Consider the following 13,057-nt stretch of genomic DNA (forward strand, 5'->3'; position numbering starts at 1 on the left):
GATCAAACTTCTCTTTCTTCTGGGAAGGAAGAAGTCACTTCCTCTACTTTTTCAATTCTAGACTAGGGTCTGGTAATTTTCTAGATTCAGAATTTTTGGTTATGTCATATGAAGTTATGGACAGTAAAAATTGATTAATAATTAGTTTTTTCCCCATCTAAAATATCACAAAAAGAAATCAGCAATTCATATCAAAATACAATATTATTACAATCTGATTATGTTGATGACAGTTTTGAAAATCCTCAAAAAGACATGGAATAAAACACGACTTTTTTAGTTTGGTGCCAAGTGATTTTTCAATTATCAGTGAATGATAATAATATAAAAATACATGCATTTTATTTTCTGTACTAAGATGAACATCATCTTCTCTTGTATTTCAGGGTGCCTCAGCAATGGCAGCCTTACCATGTGCAAATTGTAGTCAGGGTGACCAAGACGATGATGACAGTTTTGAAATGAACGTAGTCGGAGATATCAGAGCTGTTGTGGGCTACGTTGGTTCCATTGAAATGCCCGGTAATGCAAACCGGACTCACCAAAGACTACAGTCTCTGAGGAATGCAGTGCGACGCTTACGCAAAGAGCAGAAGATCCACACGCTGGTTTTGATGGAGGTTGGTGAGGATGGTGTGAAGTTGACCAACTCAACGGGATGCTCCTTGGCTCAATACCCCGTCGAAAGACTGGTTTTCAGCGGAATCTGTCCCGACGACAAGAGATTCTTTGGAATCGTGACCCTCCATAGCAGCTCTGACGATGTCAGTGAACTTAGCCAGCAGCAAGCAGACCATGCTGTGGCCAGCTCCTGCCACATTTTCATGGTCGATCCTGAGCTACGATCTCACAACATGCATGCTCAGAAGGCCCGCACTTTCAATATTCAGTGTACCGTTAATCCGGAAACCCAGCGGTGTCGAGAGTTTCCCAGGTCGGCCACGGCCATCATACTTTCAGTTGCCAACCTGTACAAGAACCGACCACAGGCCAGTTATGACAACGACATTGTCCAGTCCCAGGCGTTTGCAGACCCAGCTCGCGCTGTTCAGCGCAGCAGTAGCAACAGCTCGAACAGTGACAGTGGGTTAGGCTTTGGAAAGGAAGACCGAGCAAATGAACAGGTGTTTGTGGTTGAGATGCCTGTAGAAAACCGACAGCATTCGAACAGTGCTCATTCTGAATCACTACCTGCATTTCCTGTACAGGCAGCTCAGGAACATCCACATATATCCCCCGATGTTCCAACTTTACCCACACCCAGAAAGTCAGCTTTCAGCAGGCCGCATTCAGCATTTGAAATGTGCCGTGCCATCAATAATTCAACAATTAGCGAGGAATGCTGGCAAGGAAACAAACTGAACCTACGGGCGATGGGCGACACTTCCAAGACATCGAACATATGGCGTGCCAAGTCTTCCGACGATCTCGACAAAGCGAACAGTGCTGAGAACCTCCGTCACAGCATGCATAAGCTTATGCAGGCTCGTCAACGCCACAAGAGTGAACAGACGGTGAGTAGCGACAGTGAGTCTCAGACATCGGGTCACAGTGACTTCACACCGACCAACAGACCGAGTTTTTCTTCACGAAGACCTGTATCTGCACCATTTGCTCAGCTGTCGCACCTACATTCTGTCAGCGATAAAGTGGAAATGGTCGATATGGCGGTGGACAAACTCAGCCCACGAGTGTTCTTCCGTCCTCCTGATCCAACTTTGCGATCACCGTCAGCACCCACAATCCCTTACTTTAATCACCATGACGATGATGATTCTGATGAGTCTGATGAAGAAGAAGAGGATCCGATGGTTAGAGGAATAATTTCCAGGCTGAATCGAGACAAGGCGTTTGGGATGACTGGTGAAGATCCACGTAGATTTTCAGAGGGCTACATTTTGGCAAAAAAGGTATGTTTATTTATTTTTATTAATTTAATACTTACACTAACATGAAGAATTAGTGGTTACATTAAATTTTCACATCTCTTTCACTATTTTGTCTGGGTTTTCTAAGAGCCAGTTAAAAAGAATTGTAATTTTCCATTGTGTGAGTTGTCCAGGCTTTCCTGTTGTTAAACTAATGTCATCCTTGTACTGTACAAGACAAAACAATAATGTCAAACAGCAACCCATATTGGCCATAGTTAGAGGGGATGATTTTCCACAATTGCAGAAAAATGGATTGAATTGAGGAATTCCATGTAACCAGTTGGCCCTTTGTTTGAATTTAAAGTTGCATTTATATAATTGACATGCAAATAAAATGACAGTTGGTGTGAAATAATATTGTGCCCTGATGCTGCATTACAACTTTTGTTTTCTTTCAATCCAGCATATTTTGTCAATTGTATGCAGTTGAGAGACTTCTGTAAATATGATAAATTTTATCTTTGTGTCAGTACAATGCAGTCTTTGTTAAAATATAAGTTATTATAACAAGACTTTGAAATCTGTTGGAGGATGGGAGATAACTCTTACTGCTGTTGATTGAATGTTTTTGTGTGGTTTTTTTGTAATTAGAGATTCACTGTCATTAATTTTTGCTTTGTAGGCATGTTTGTGTCATTTTAAAAAACATTATTAGATTATAATTCTTATTAATAGTAGTGAATATTTTAAAGTAACCTGTATTCATATATGTGAATGAATGTGTACCAAAATGAGTAATAGTACTAATACTGCATGACTCATTGAGTATCTATGGTTAATATTGTTCATTCGTTTCATTTACTAGCCACCACCACCCTCCTCCCCACCCCCGCCAATTATGGTAGATCAACTGTTTTCCAAATATATGTAGTTTTATCATATCACTACTAAGGAATAGCATTGGGCACGCCCATTACATAAATCACATATTTTGAGACATAAGTATGCAAATATTTAGAACATAAGTATGCAAATTACATTATTATGCAAATTATATACCGAAAACAGAACTATTTTCACCTGTCAAAATTGTTGACAAACAAACATGGCGTCTTTTGAAGTCGGAGATAGCATTACTATCGATAAAAAAGGAAGTGCTATAATCAAAGCAACTCTACCTTCCGGTAATTATATAGTTATGATTCAAGCTGAATTGTCACCAGAACATTTAGTTAGTGCAAACAGGGGATAGGGTAGATCCACGGACATCGAAGCAGACGCCACAATCCGGCAGGCCCAAAAACAAAACTCGTAGATTTGTAGAAGTAGATGATACGATGATTGGTAATGTCATTACAGAAAATGAAAATAAGAATACTGCCAAAAAAAAACCTATACGACATGCGCATTTTTGAAAACTATCTACAATCAATCAATGAGTCCAGACCAATACATGAAATGCCCCCCCCCCCCCCCCCAAAGAACTCGATGTAATTCTGTGTAAGTTTTACATCAGTGTATGAAAAGAAACCGGGGGACATTACGAACCGAACAGTCTTACCTCTTTCTAAAGCAACATCGTAATAAATGTGGCTCAGCCTAAAAGTCCTGTTGTCCCCCTAAAACGACGAAGACTTATTTTCGACAGACTCAGACTGAACTTGATGAAGCCCTTAAATAGGTCAGTGACGTAGATAGGCCTATGTCTGACAATGACGTAGTACTTGGCAAAATGCCGCGAAAAGTTATTTTGAAAAATTTGGCTATTGTCAATTATTTTATTATAATTTCATTGTTTATATATAAAACTGTTAAATTAGTATTAAATTGTTTAAATAGCTACAATCTTTGTTTCCGCTTTTAACCTAGTTTCAGAAAGGATAGATAACCTTCAAGGTGTATTGACAAACCGATTATCAGCTGAGGATGATAATAATAATAATATTTTTTAATGTGTATTTGTTCAATGTTTATGCCATTTTTAACCAGATTTCCAAATATTTTTTTTTTTTTACATTTGCAAATGTTAATGGGCCATTATTTTGTGAGTATATATATGTATTTTCTGTTTGGGTAAAATACATTGAATTTTGTTACTGGTCATATTTTAAAATAAAATTCACAAAGTTAAATACTAACAATTATCAAAAGATTTTTTTTTTCTCCTAAAACTCTGATCATTGTATTAGGCTAAGACTGGAAAAAACATCACTTCATTTATAAAAAAGAAAAAGAAAGAAAAAAGTGTTTTTAATATTACAAATAATGTTCATACATATTTAAATGAACTTGAAAAACAGTTTATTGTGTTAATTCTTCACTTGGGATTTTCTTGTTTGTGAATACAGATAAATTAGGTTTACACTTGACTGAGGTGTCTGCATTTACATTTACGCTGACATAAAGCAGACCACCAGAGTTGTATCACCTTGAGATTCTCTGAGGTTCGAAGTTCTTAATTAGAGAAAGAGAGGAAGAAACAATAGCTTTTATCATCTCTATGGGCATTTGACAGCTCAGGTCCTACATTGAGTAGTGACCATTTGAAATAGTTTTCTCTATAATTAGCACACTAGCAGCTTCCACATAGCAGAGAACAATTGGAAGATTAGATACTGCAGGTTAAGTGAAGGGGAGTGCAATATCACTGTGTAAACACCATAGTTGCCTGATGCTACTTAGAGGTGTATCTAGAGAGAATGTCAGTGAGATGAGTCGGTAATGACAGTTTTACATGGTCAGTAACAGGTAAGGCTAGGGAACTGGTAGAAAAGTCATCATATAAAAAGGTAAACTTAAAACATATATATTTAAGTTAAGTTAAATAATTTTTTTACTTTCTTTTTGGACCTAATACCCGCTCTGAAACGTGTCAATAATTAACTAATGTTCAATAGCCTTCTATATTTTTTTTACAGATGCAAGCATATATAATCTCCCTTCCCCATTTGAAATGTACATCAATCGAAATTGCCCCCAATATTGAAACAACCCCCTTTATGTCCCGATCGAAACAACCAACATTTATCGGAGGTAGATATCGGGATAGACATGCCTGAACCTTCAGTGGATATAGGCACGTAAATAGAGTTTACACATGTAGATTGGTTGGTTGGACATATATTTTTATATACAGGTAGTTTTAGTCATGTATCCATAGTTTAATCCTAAAATATTTTACCTGTGAACAATATAGTCCGATTGGTTTTTCGCTGTGTGTTTGTGTATGATCAGTGTTTAAATGTTGATGTATGTATGGTTGTTCTATTATATGTCCAAATTACCAATGTTTGACATCCAATAGCCGGTGATTAATAAATGAATGTGCTCTAGTGGTGGTGTTAAACAAAACAAACTTTAACTGTATGTCCTGTTTTTCATATATGTAATAATTAAAAAAGTCTAGTTTTCCTGATGTTTACAAATTGTTAACTGAGGTTGGATAAGATGATCATAAATATTTTTGAGTGTTCAGGTTTTCCATTATTCACAGTTGGATGGTGAAATATTAGTCCTGAGCAAGTTTATAATTAAAGTAAAAATGTTTCTATGAATGAAAGTTGGCAAACAAAATGTATATTTTATGAAAAATGTTTTATACATGCTACTTAACCTTTAGACTACTGGATTAATTTTTAACGTTGAGTGGGTACAAGTTTATAATTTCACTTAAATGTTTTATAAATCCATGAAATAAAGTTCATATATGAATCGGTAAGTATTATTTTCATGTCTTTTTTGTAATTTTTATTATTTTTAGATCGGCTAATGGTAAAAATCTAAAAAGTTGCGTTTACTTACGGGCATTTGTGGCCAGCTGTCCAGTATTTATGTCCATTATTCACGATAATAGTGGTTTTCTGACCAGATTTTTTTTAAAACCCGAACTACGATTCATATTGCAATAATTGGTAATTTTCGTTGTTGGTAAAACGATCAAATTTATTATCAAATTAGCTATCACAATCAGCTATCGATCCCTGAAGATGATTGCGACGTGCCGCCATTGTTGTCAAGCGAAAATACTTGCCGAAAACCACTTTTTTAACTCAAAATTTCAAGGTATTTTCATTTGAAAAAATCAAAACAAAAGCCACCATTTTGAAAATAAAATAAAATTTCTTTTATTATATTTCCGTTTCCAGTGAATGTCGTTTGCAAAACGGCGGGAATGATGAATTGGGGAATGCACTGTATACAATGTACAGTATGTTGACTGACGTGACGTCGGGCGAGATATCTCGCCTGCAGTACTCAGAAGGTTAATTAATATTCATGGTTCTGAATTCTTTCATTCATCCATTCATCCATCGGTCTACAGGCTGGTAGGTACTGGGTTCGGATCCCAGTTGAGGCATGGGATTTTTAATCCAGATACCGACTCCAAACCCCGAGTGAGTGCTCCGCAAGGCTCAATGGGTAGGTGTAAACCACTTGCACCGATCAGTGATCCATAATTGGTTAACAAAGGTCATGGTTTGTGCTATCCTGCCTGTGGGAAGCACAAATAAAAGATCCCTTGCTGCCTGTCATAAAAGAGTAGCCTATGTGGCGACAGCGGGTTTCCTCTAAAAAAATCTGTGTGGTCCTTAACCATATGTCTGACGCGTCGTTAAATAAAACACTTCTTTCTTCTTTCTTTCATTTCCATTAGCCAATTATAGTCCTTCCCATATACTATAAAATTTATATTATAAGTTATTTATTTCTGAACAGATTGTTTTCCAAATTGCACACAAACATAGTTTAGTTTTTTTTGTTATTTCCAAAATACTTTTACTTTTCTTCTTATGTCAAACCAAATTGGATTAAAAAAAAAAAAAAATGAAATTTTTTTTGTAGGATGGAACAGCCGTACTGTTATACTATAGACAGGTATTGTGATATGCGTATGCTCTGGGTTAGCTGCCTATATTTATCTACAGAAGGCTACCGTAGCTTGTGTTGCGGTTCTTACAAATGTTAATTAAGCAATCAAAATTAAATAGAAATGTATAATATTTGGTTAATTAAGCAATCAAAATTAAATAGAAATGTATAATATTTGGTTTAAAGTACACATTCAATATGTTTCTTAGGTGCTTTGTTTTTATAAACTGGCCTCGGTGGCGTCGTGGCAGGCCATCGGTCTACAGGCTGGTAGGTACTGGGTTCAGATCCCAGTCGAGGCATGGGATTTTTAATCCAGATACCGACTCCAAACCCTGAGTGAGTGCTCCGCAAAGCTCAATGGGTAGGTGTAAACCACTTGCACCGACCAGTGATCCATAACTGGTTCAACAAAGGCCATGGTTTGTGCTATCCTGCCTGTGGGAAGCGCAAATAAAAGATCCCTTGCTGCCTGTCGTAAAGAAGAGTAGCCTATGTGGCGACAGCGGGTTTCCTCTAAAAACAGTGTCAGAATGACCATATGTTTGACGTCCAATAGCCGATGATAAGATTAAAAATCAATGTGCTCTAGTGGCGACCGACCAGTGATCCATAACGGGTTCAACAAAGGCCATGGTTTGTGCTATCCTGCCTGTGGGAAGAGTTGCCCATGTAGTGGCGACAGCGGGTTTCCTCTCAAAATCTGTGTGGTCCTTAACCATATGTCTGACGCCATATAACCATAAATAAAATGTGTTGAGTGTGTTTTTAAATAAAACATTTCTTTCTTTCTTTCTTTGTTTTTATAAAGTTATTTCATTTGCAAACGTGATTGGAATTCATTGACATTTTGTTGGCCTCATCGTTGTAACTTTTTAAATGTATATTTAACCAAATGAATTTTTAAAATTGGTTTTGTTGGAAAATATCAACTGTATTTTATTTTCGAATGAAATTTCAGCATGTCAGAAAGTCCAACGAAACAGTGTTTTGTTTTTATTACACAAGGCTCACCCTGTACATTGCCAAATTAGCCAATAGCTAATTTTTATACAAATAGCTACAATATTTAGACTTTGGCTAATAAATATTCAAAATTAATAACATTTTAATGTTTTTTCAAAGGAATACTCTACATTTCTCAAAATTGGCTAAACCAAATTTTTTTCAGTGTGAGCCCTGTTACATACCTTCAAATTATTTTCTGGTAGAAAGAAAGAAAGAAATGTTTTATTTAACGACGCACTCAACACATTTTATTTACGGTTATATGGTGTCAGACATATGGTTAAGGACCACACAGATTTTGAGAGGAAACCCGCTGTCGCCACTATATGGGCTACTCTTCCGATTAGCAGCAAGGGATCTTCTATTTGCACTTCCCACAGGCAGGATAGCACAAACCATGGCCTTTGTTGAACCAGTTATGGATTACTGGTCGGTGTCGGTGGTTTGCACCTACCCACTGAACCTTGCGGAGCTTCCCACAGGCAGGATAGCACAAACCATGGCCTTTGTTGAACCAGTTATGGATTACTGGTCGGTGTCAGTGGTTTGCACCTACCCACTGAACCTTGCGGAGCACTCACTCAGGGTTTGGAGTTGGTATCTGGATTAAAAATCCCATGCCTCGACTGGGATCCGAACCCAGTAGACCGATGGCCTACCACGACGCCACTGAGGCCGGTTTTCTGGTAGAAAGCCTGCATGTACCGGTACTGAGGGAAGGTGTGTGAAAATTTATAACCTCTAAGATGCAATGTAGTGCATTATGGAATTAAAATGTAACAGAATCACAAGCTAAATAAGAGATGAGATTGTCATGAGTGCATTTGTCTTTTTAAAAATTACCTGCAATTTTGATGGATAACCTGGTTGATAACAGGTGAATTTCAATTTCAAATTATTTTCTGACAGAAAGCCTGATTAACTGTAGTGAAAAATCAACTGGCTGTAATATTTTGGACCTAATCTGATTTCAAAAACAAAAATCACACAACAGACATTAAGATACTGGATTGTTTTTGTGTCACAGCTCACCAGACTCCTTGTTGCTGTCGATCCATTGTTGGTGCTAGACTACATAACGCATGTCACACTATTTTCAGTGACCAATTGAGCATTGTTTTGTTCTCGACCAGATTCATTTCAGTCATTTCAGAAAATACTAATTATTACTTAACAACGACACATTAATTATCAGATACATAATGCTTAATACTATCACAACTTTAAAGAAAATATTTGATTGTTTTGCTTAAATTTTATTACCATTATAGTAGTATTTAATATATATATATATATATATATATATATATATATATATATATATATATATATAAAATATTATGATTCAAACAGTGTATAATTTAGAAACTTTCTGAAAACATGTAGAGCAGGACAAAACATTACATGAATACAAGTTGTGCTGATAAGTGTTCACTTTGTCCATTTTTATTAATCTTCTCCTGGGAAGGAACAAGTCACTTCTACTTTTCCATTTCAAGATTAGGACCTCTATAAACTAATGTACATAACATAAACAGGAAGGCAAACTGGTCTTTGAATACAAATGAATACACATGTTGTAGGTTTTGGATATTGAGCACAAACATTCATGCCACCAGTTCCTGCCATGTCTCGATGTAAAGGTTCTTTCAGTCTTGTTATTAAATGTCAGTTTTCAGATAATACAAAGCCCAAATCTGCAACGTGTTACAGTTCATTGAAAAGGATATAATGTCAATGCAGAGTTACACCGGACTGCCCTTGTCACTGTAAGAATTATTGACAGCTGAATCATATTTTTATTTTGCCAAGGATATCCATTTCATTGATAACTTAATACATATGTAATTACGTCAATAACTAGGCCAGACAGAGATTGATTTGCCACGACAATCTGTTAAAGTGTATGTGTCTGTGCATAATATAGTAATCATCATGTTCGAGCTCCATGCATGCTGCTAAAATCCACTTTGACTGGATTGTGGTATTTAGATTACATATTTTTCAAATTGTGGAGTGTTTTTAATAATGGATGAAAATTGTAGATTGCTGATAGCACTATTATCATAATATTTGTCACACGTCAATTCATATACATTTCATCTGTCACACTGGAGGTGTTATTGTGACTTTTGTTGGAGAATGATTGACGTTTGTTTTAAAGTTTCTTATATGTTAGCATGCACGCATGCATAACTCTGTGGGAGCAACATAGACTTTTACAAAGTACATTTTTCGAGGTAGTTTAAACTACTGATTGTCAACAAATAGTTAAAACAAAATTTCGTTTGTAAATTGTATTACAAATTACAGTTTAATGGAGACAACCAAATACTAGTAATGTATTTAGGGGTCCTGGAGAAGCTAATATAGACAACAGATTGACATTAATGAAATGTTTTGGGATTTGTTTAAAATAAAGTTGAATCATAATCGGATATGTTAGTGACTCGAGCAATTATTCTTCGGAAGCACAGGATTCAGGTATGTTTGACTTGTAATATGATTTATTTCAAATCGTAAAGGTATAATGTTTATTTTTTCCTTTTTGTTGTACAAAAGTGTAGAGAAACTTTAGTCATACACTGATTGATACAGTATTTATTCCATGGATTATTTAAAGGGACTGTCCTGAGTTTGCATCCATTGTAAGATGTGTCCAAATAACAGAGATATTTTGGCAAAATGTTTTACATATTAAATACATTTTCTTGTCTAAAATACCAGTGTCTTTATATCCAATGTATTTGTGGTTGTAGGAGTAATTTTCTATTTACCTTAGTACATGTAATATATATTTTTGTCATACATACTAAATTGTTAGAAGGTAAAATCTGGTTTCGGTTACTACAAACATTAAGATGACAACAACAAACACCATGTCTATAGAGACACTGATATCCTAGAGAGAAAAACCCCCATCTTTAATATGTAATTTTAGTCATGTATCAAAAGGTTCCGTATGTTGTAAACATGTTACAATAGCAGCAGACTCATGATATAGTCCCTTTAATGGTAGTACTAAATCATGTAACTTCCGGCTGGGTCAAAGTTCGAGGTTCACCAAACCTTTGATAGAGAAGTGAACACCACAAGTCCTGTGATTGGTAATAAATGTGAGTGTTGGTTGTAAAAAAAAGAAATAGTTTCATCTGGGCAAAAAATGTATGCAATTTTATTTCATCTAGTACCACTGTGTCAAGTAGCCTTGTGCTTGAAACATGTATGGGGTACCTGAAAAAAAAAGTTTTAGAATTTTGTGCAGAACTAGTATAGTCATAGACGCTACCTGTTATCTCAGAAATGAGCAACTTGACCCCCAATTTTTCCCGATTCACTTTAAGGGTGAGGGGTGGTAGTATTTATATCTGGCGTTTATATGTTGATTGATATGCTGCAGGTAGGAGTTTCAGCCACATATGTTACTATTGTCGTCTATGGGATTTGATTTGGTAGTAACTAGTATATACCCTATAGGAACTATCCTGAGATTTCAGTGATTGTCAAGATGATGTCGACCAACAGTAATAGAGCCTTTTTAATAACTGTAAATACATGTTTTCAAATAAAATATTAGTGGTTTTATATTATCGTGTTTCTGATGGTCAAATTTCATTTTATTTCCTAATATAGTCATTAAACAATTTTAATAGTCAAAAACAATTTACAGTGCAGCAAACTCAGGATAGTCCCTTTAAGTACTAACAGATAGTTTTTAAATTAGTTCTTAACTTGGGAGGGCTGGGAAGTGAAGATTATTGGGAGTTGACCACCACCACCCTCAAAAAAAAAAAAAATGTAAAAACAAATACTGTGGTTTATTGTGCAGCTTTAAATTTAGCTAGCTTTCTGTTTTAATCCACATACATGTAGGTTTATATTATAACTGCTACACATATATAGCAGAATCTGTCGTGAGAAAAGTTTTGTTTTTATTTTATTTAAACTCAAATACATATAAGAGAGAGAGTGTTCTGAAAAATAATAAATATAAAAACTTTATAGTCTGTTTGCATAAAAAGGGAACCATGAATTGGGATATATCTCTATAATATATAATGTTAAATGTTCTATTAAACATATTACTAAGTTGTAAACCCATACGAACTCAAAAAAGACTTTTAAGAAATATTTTTGTGTAAATAAAAAAGTATCTTAAATTGCCATCAGATTATGATTATATAGATTAATCTCATTTTTAATACAGGGGTGAAGACAAAATGCTAGAACAGCCTTGGTTCCATTGCTATCGAAGTAATCAATAATACAGTACACTGTTACCAAAGGTAGAACCATGCATTCTCTACATTTGCTGTTCTATCAGTTGTGATCATACCTGCACTGTAACATTTTATGATATTTATAAAGAACCTATTTTTTTCATTTTTTTTCTTTATTTGAGTTGGTATGGGTTTAAAACTTAATAATTAATTTTTTTTTTGTGTCTATACACTTTACAGCAATCTGATTGGTCTAGAGGTAGTTACTTTTGTGCAACAAGCAACAGGCTGGATTATTATATACTCTTCAAAAAAAGAAACGCAAAAGGGTACAAATGGGTTATAACTCCGATTTTATGTTTCCTACCGGTTCATGCTTTGTGAATATAAGGTCATTGCATGTCCCAAACACATTCCCATGGTTACATTCGATAAAACGCAGCTACTGTACAATAAAGTTCCAAAATGTGAATATTCGCAAAAACGCAGCCACGTGCAAACCATGTCACCACTGCACGTGCGTTGTCTGCACGTGCAACATGAACACCGACAGTATAAAAGTGCAGGGTGTTCGCTTGCCTGACCTCTGTATCTGGCCGACAGTTGACAATCCAGGACATGCCACGTCTCAGTGAACCGCAGAGAAACAATGCCATCGGCCGACTAGACGCAGGCGAATCCAGAACGGCCGTTGCCAGGGCATTCCATGTGTCCCCAAGCACCATCTCCAGACTGTGGGACCGTTACCAGCAACATGGATCAACACTTGACCTCCCTAGATCCGGTCGACCACGGGTCACTACCCCCGGGCAGGACCGCTACATCCGGGTACGCCACCTTCAGGAACGATTGACTACTGCCACCTCCACAGCCGCAGCAATACCAGGTTTGCGCAGGATATCCGACCAGACCGTACGGAACCGCCTACGTGAGGTAGGAATTCGTGCCAGACGTCCAGTTCGAGGTGTCATCTTAACACCACAACACCGTCGACTCCGACTGCAGTGGTGCCAGATTCATCGACAATGGCCTCAACTGCGATGGAGACAGGTGTGGTTCAGTGACGAGTCCCGATTTCTGCTCCGTCGT

The 13,057-nt window shown here is 36.4% G+C and overlaps 1 protein-coding gene across 2 annotated transcripts in view; it reads left to right on the forward strand.

Moving 5' to 3' along the window:
• The window catches only part of LOC121384386 (regulator of G-protein signaling 12-like), a 92,092-nt gene that overhangs the window by 18,487 nt on the left and 60,548 nt on the right, over nt 1-13,057 (forward strand). For both annotated transcript variants that reach the window (XM_041514768.1, XM_041514769.1), the window contains exon 3: nt 387-1,910. In XM_041514768.1, the coding sequence (XP_041370702.1) occupies nt 387-1,910 (1,524 nt within the window). The remainder of the gene's footprint in view (nt 1-386; nt 1,911-13,057) is intronic.

The sequence above is a fragment of the Gigantopelta aegis genome, chromosome 10, assembly GCF_016097555.1.
Source record: "Gigantopelta aegis isolate Gae_Host chromosome 10, Gae_host_genome, whole genome shotgun sequence".
Taxonomy (NCBI): domain Eukaryota; kingdom Metazoa; phylum Mollusca; class Gastropoda; order Neomphalida; family Peltospiridae; genus Gigantopelta; species Gigantopelta aegis.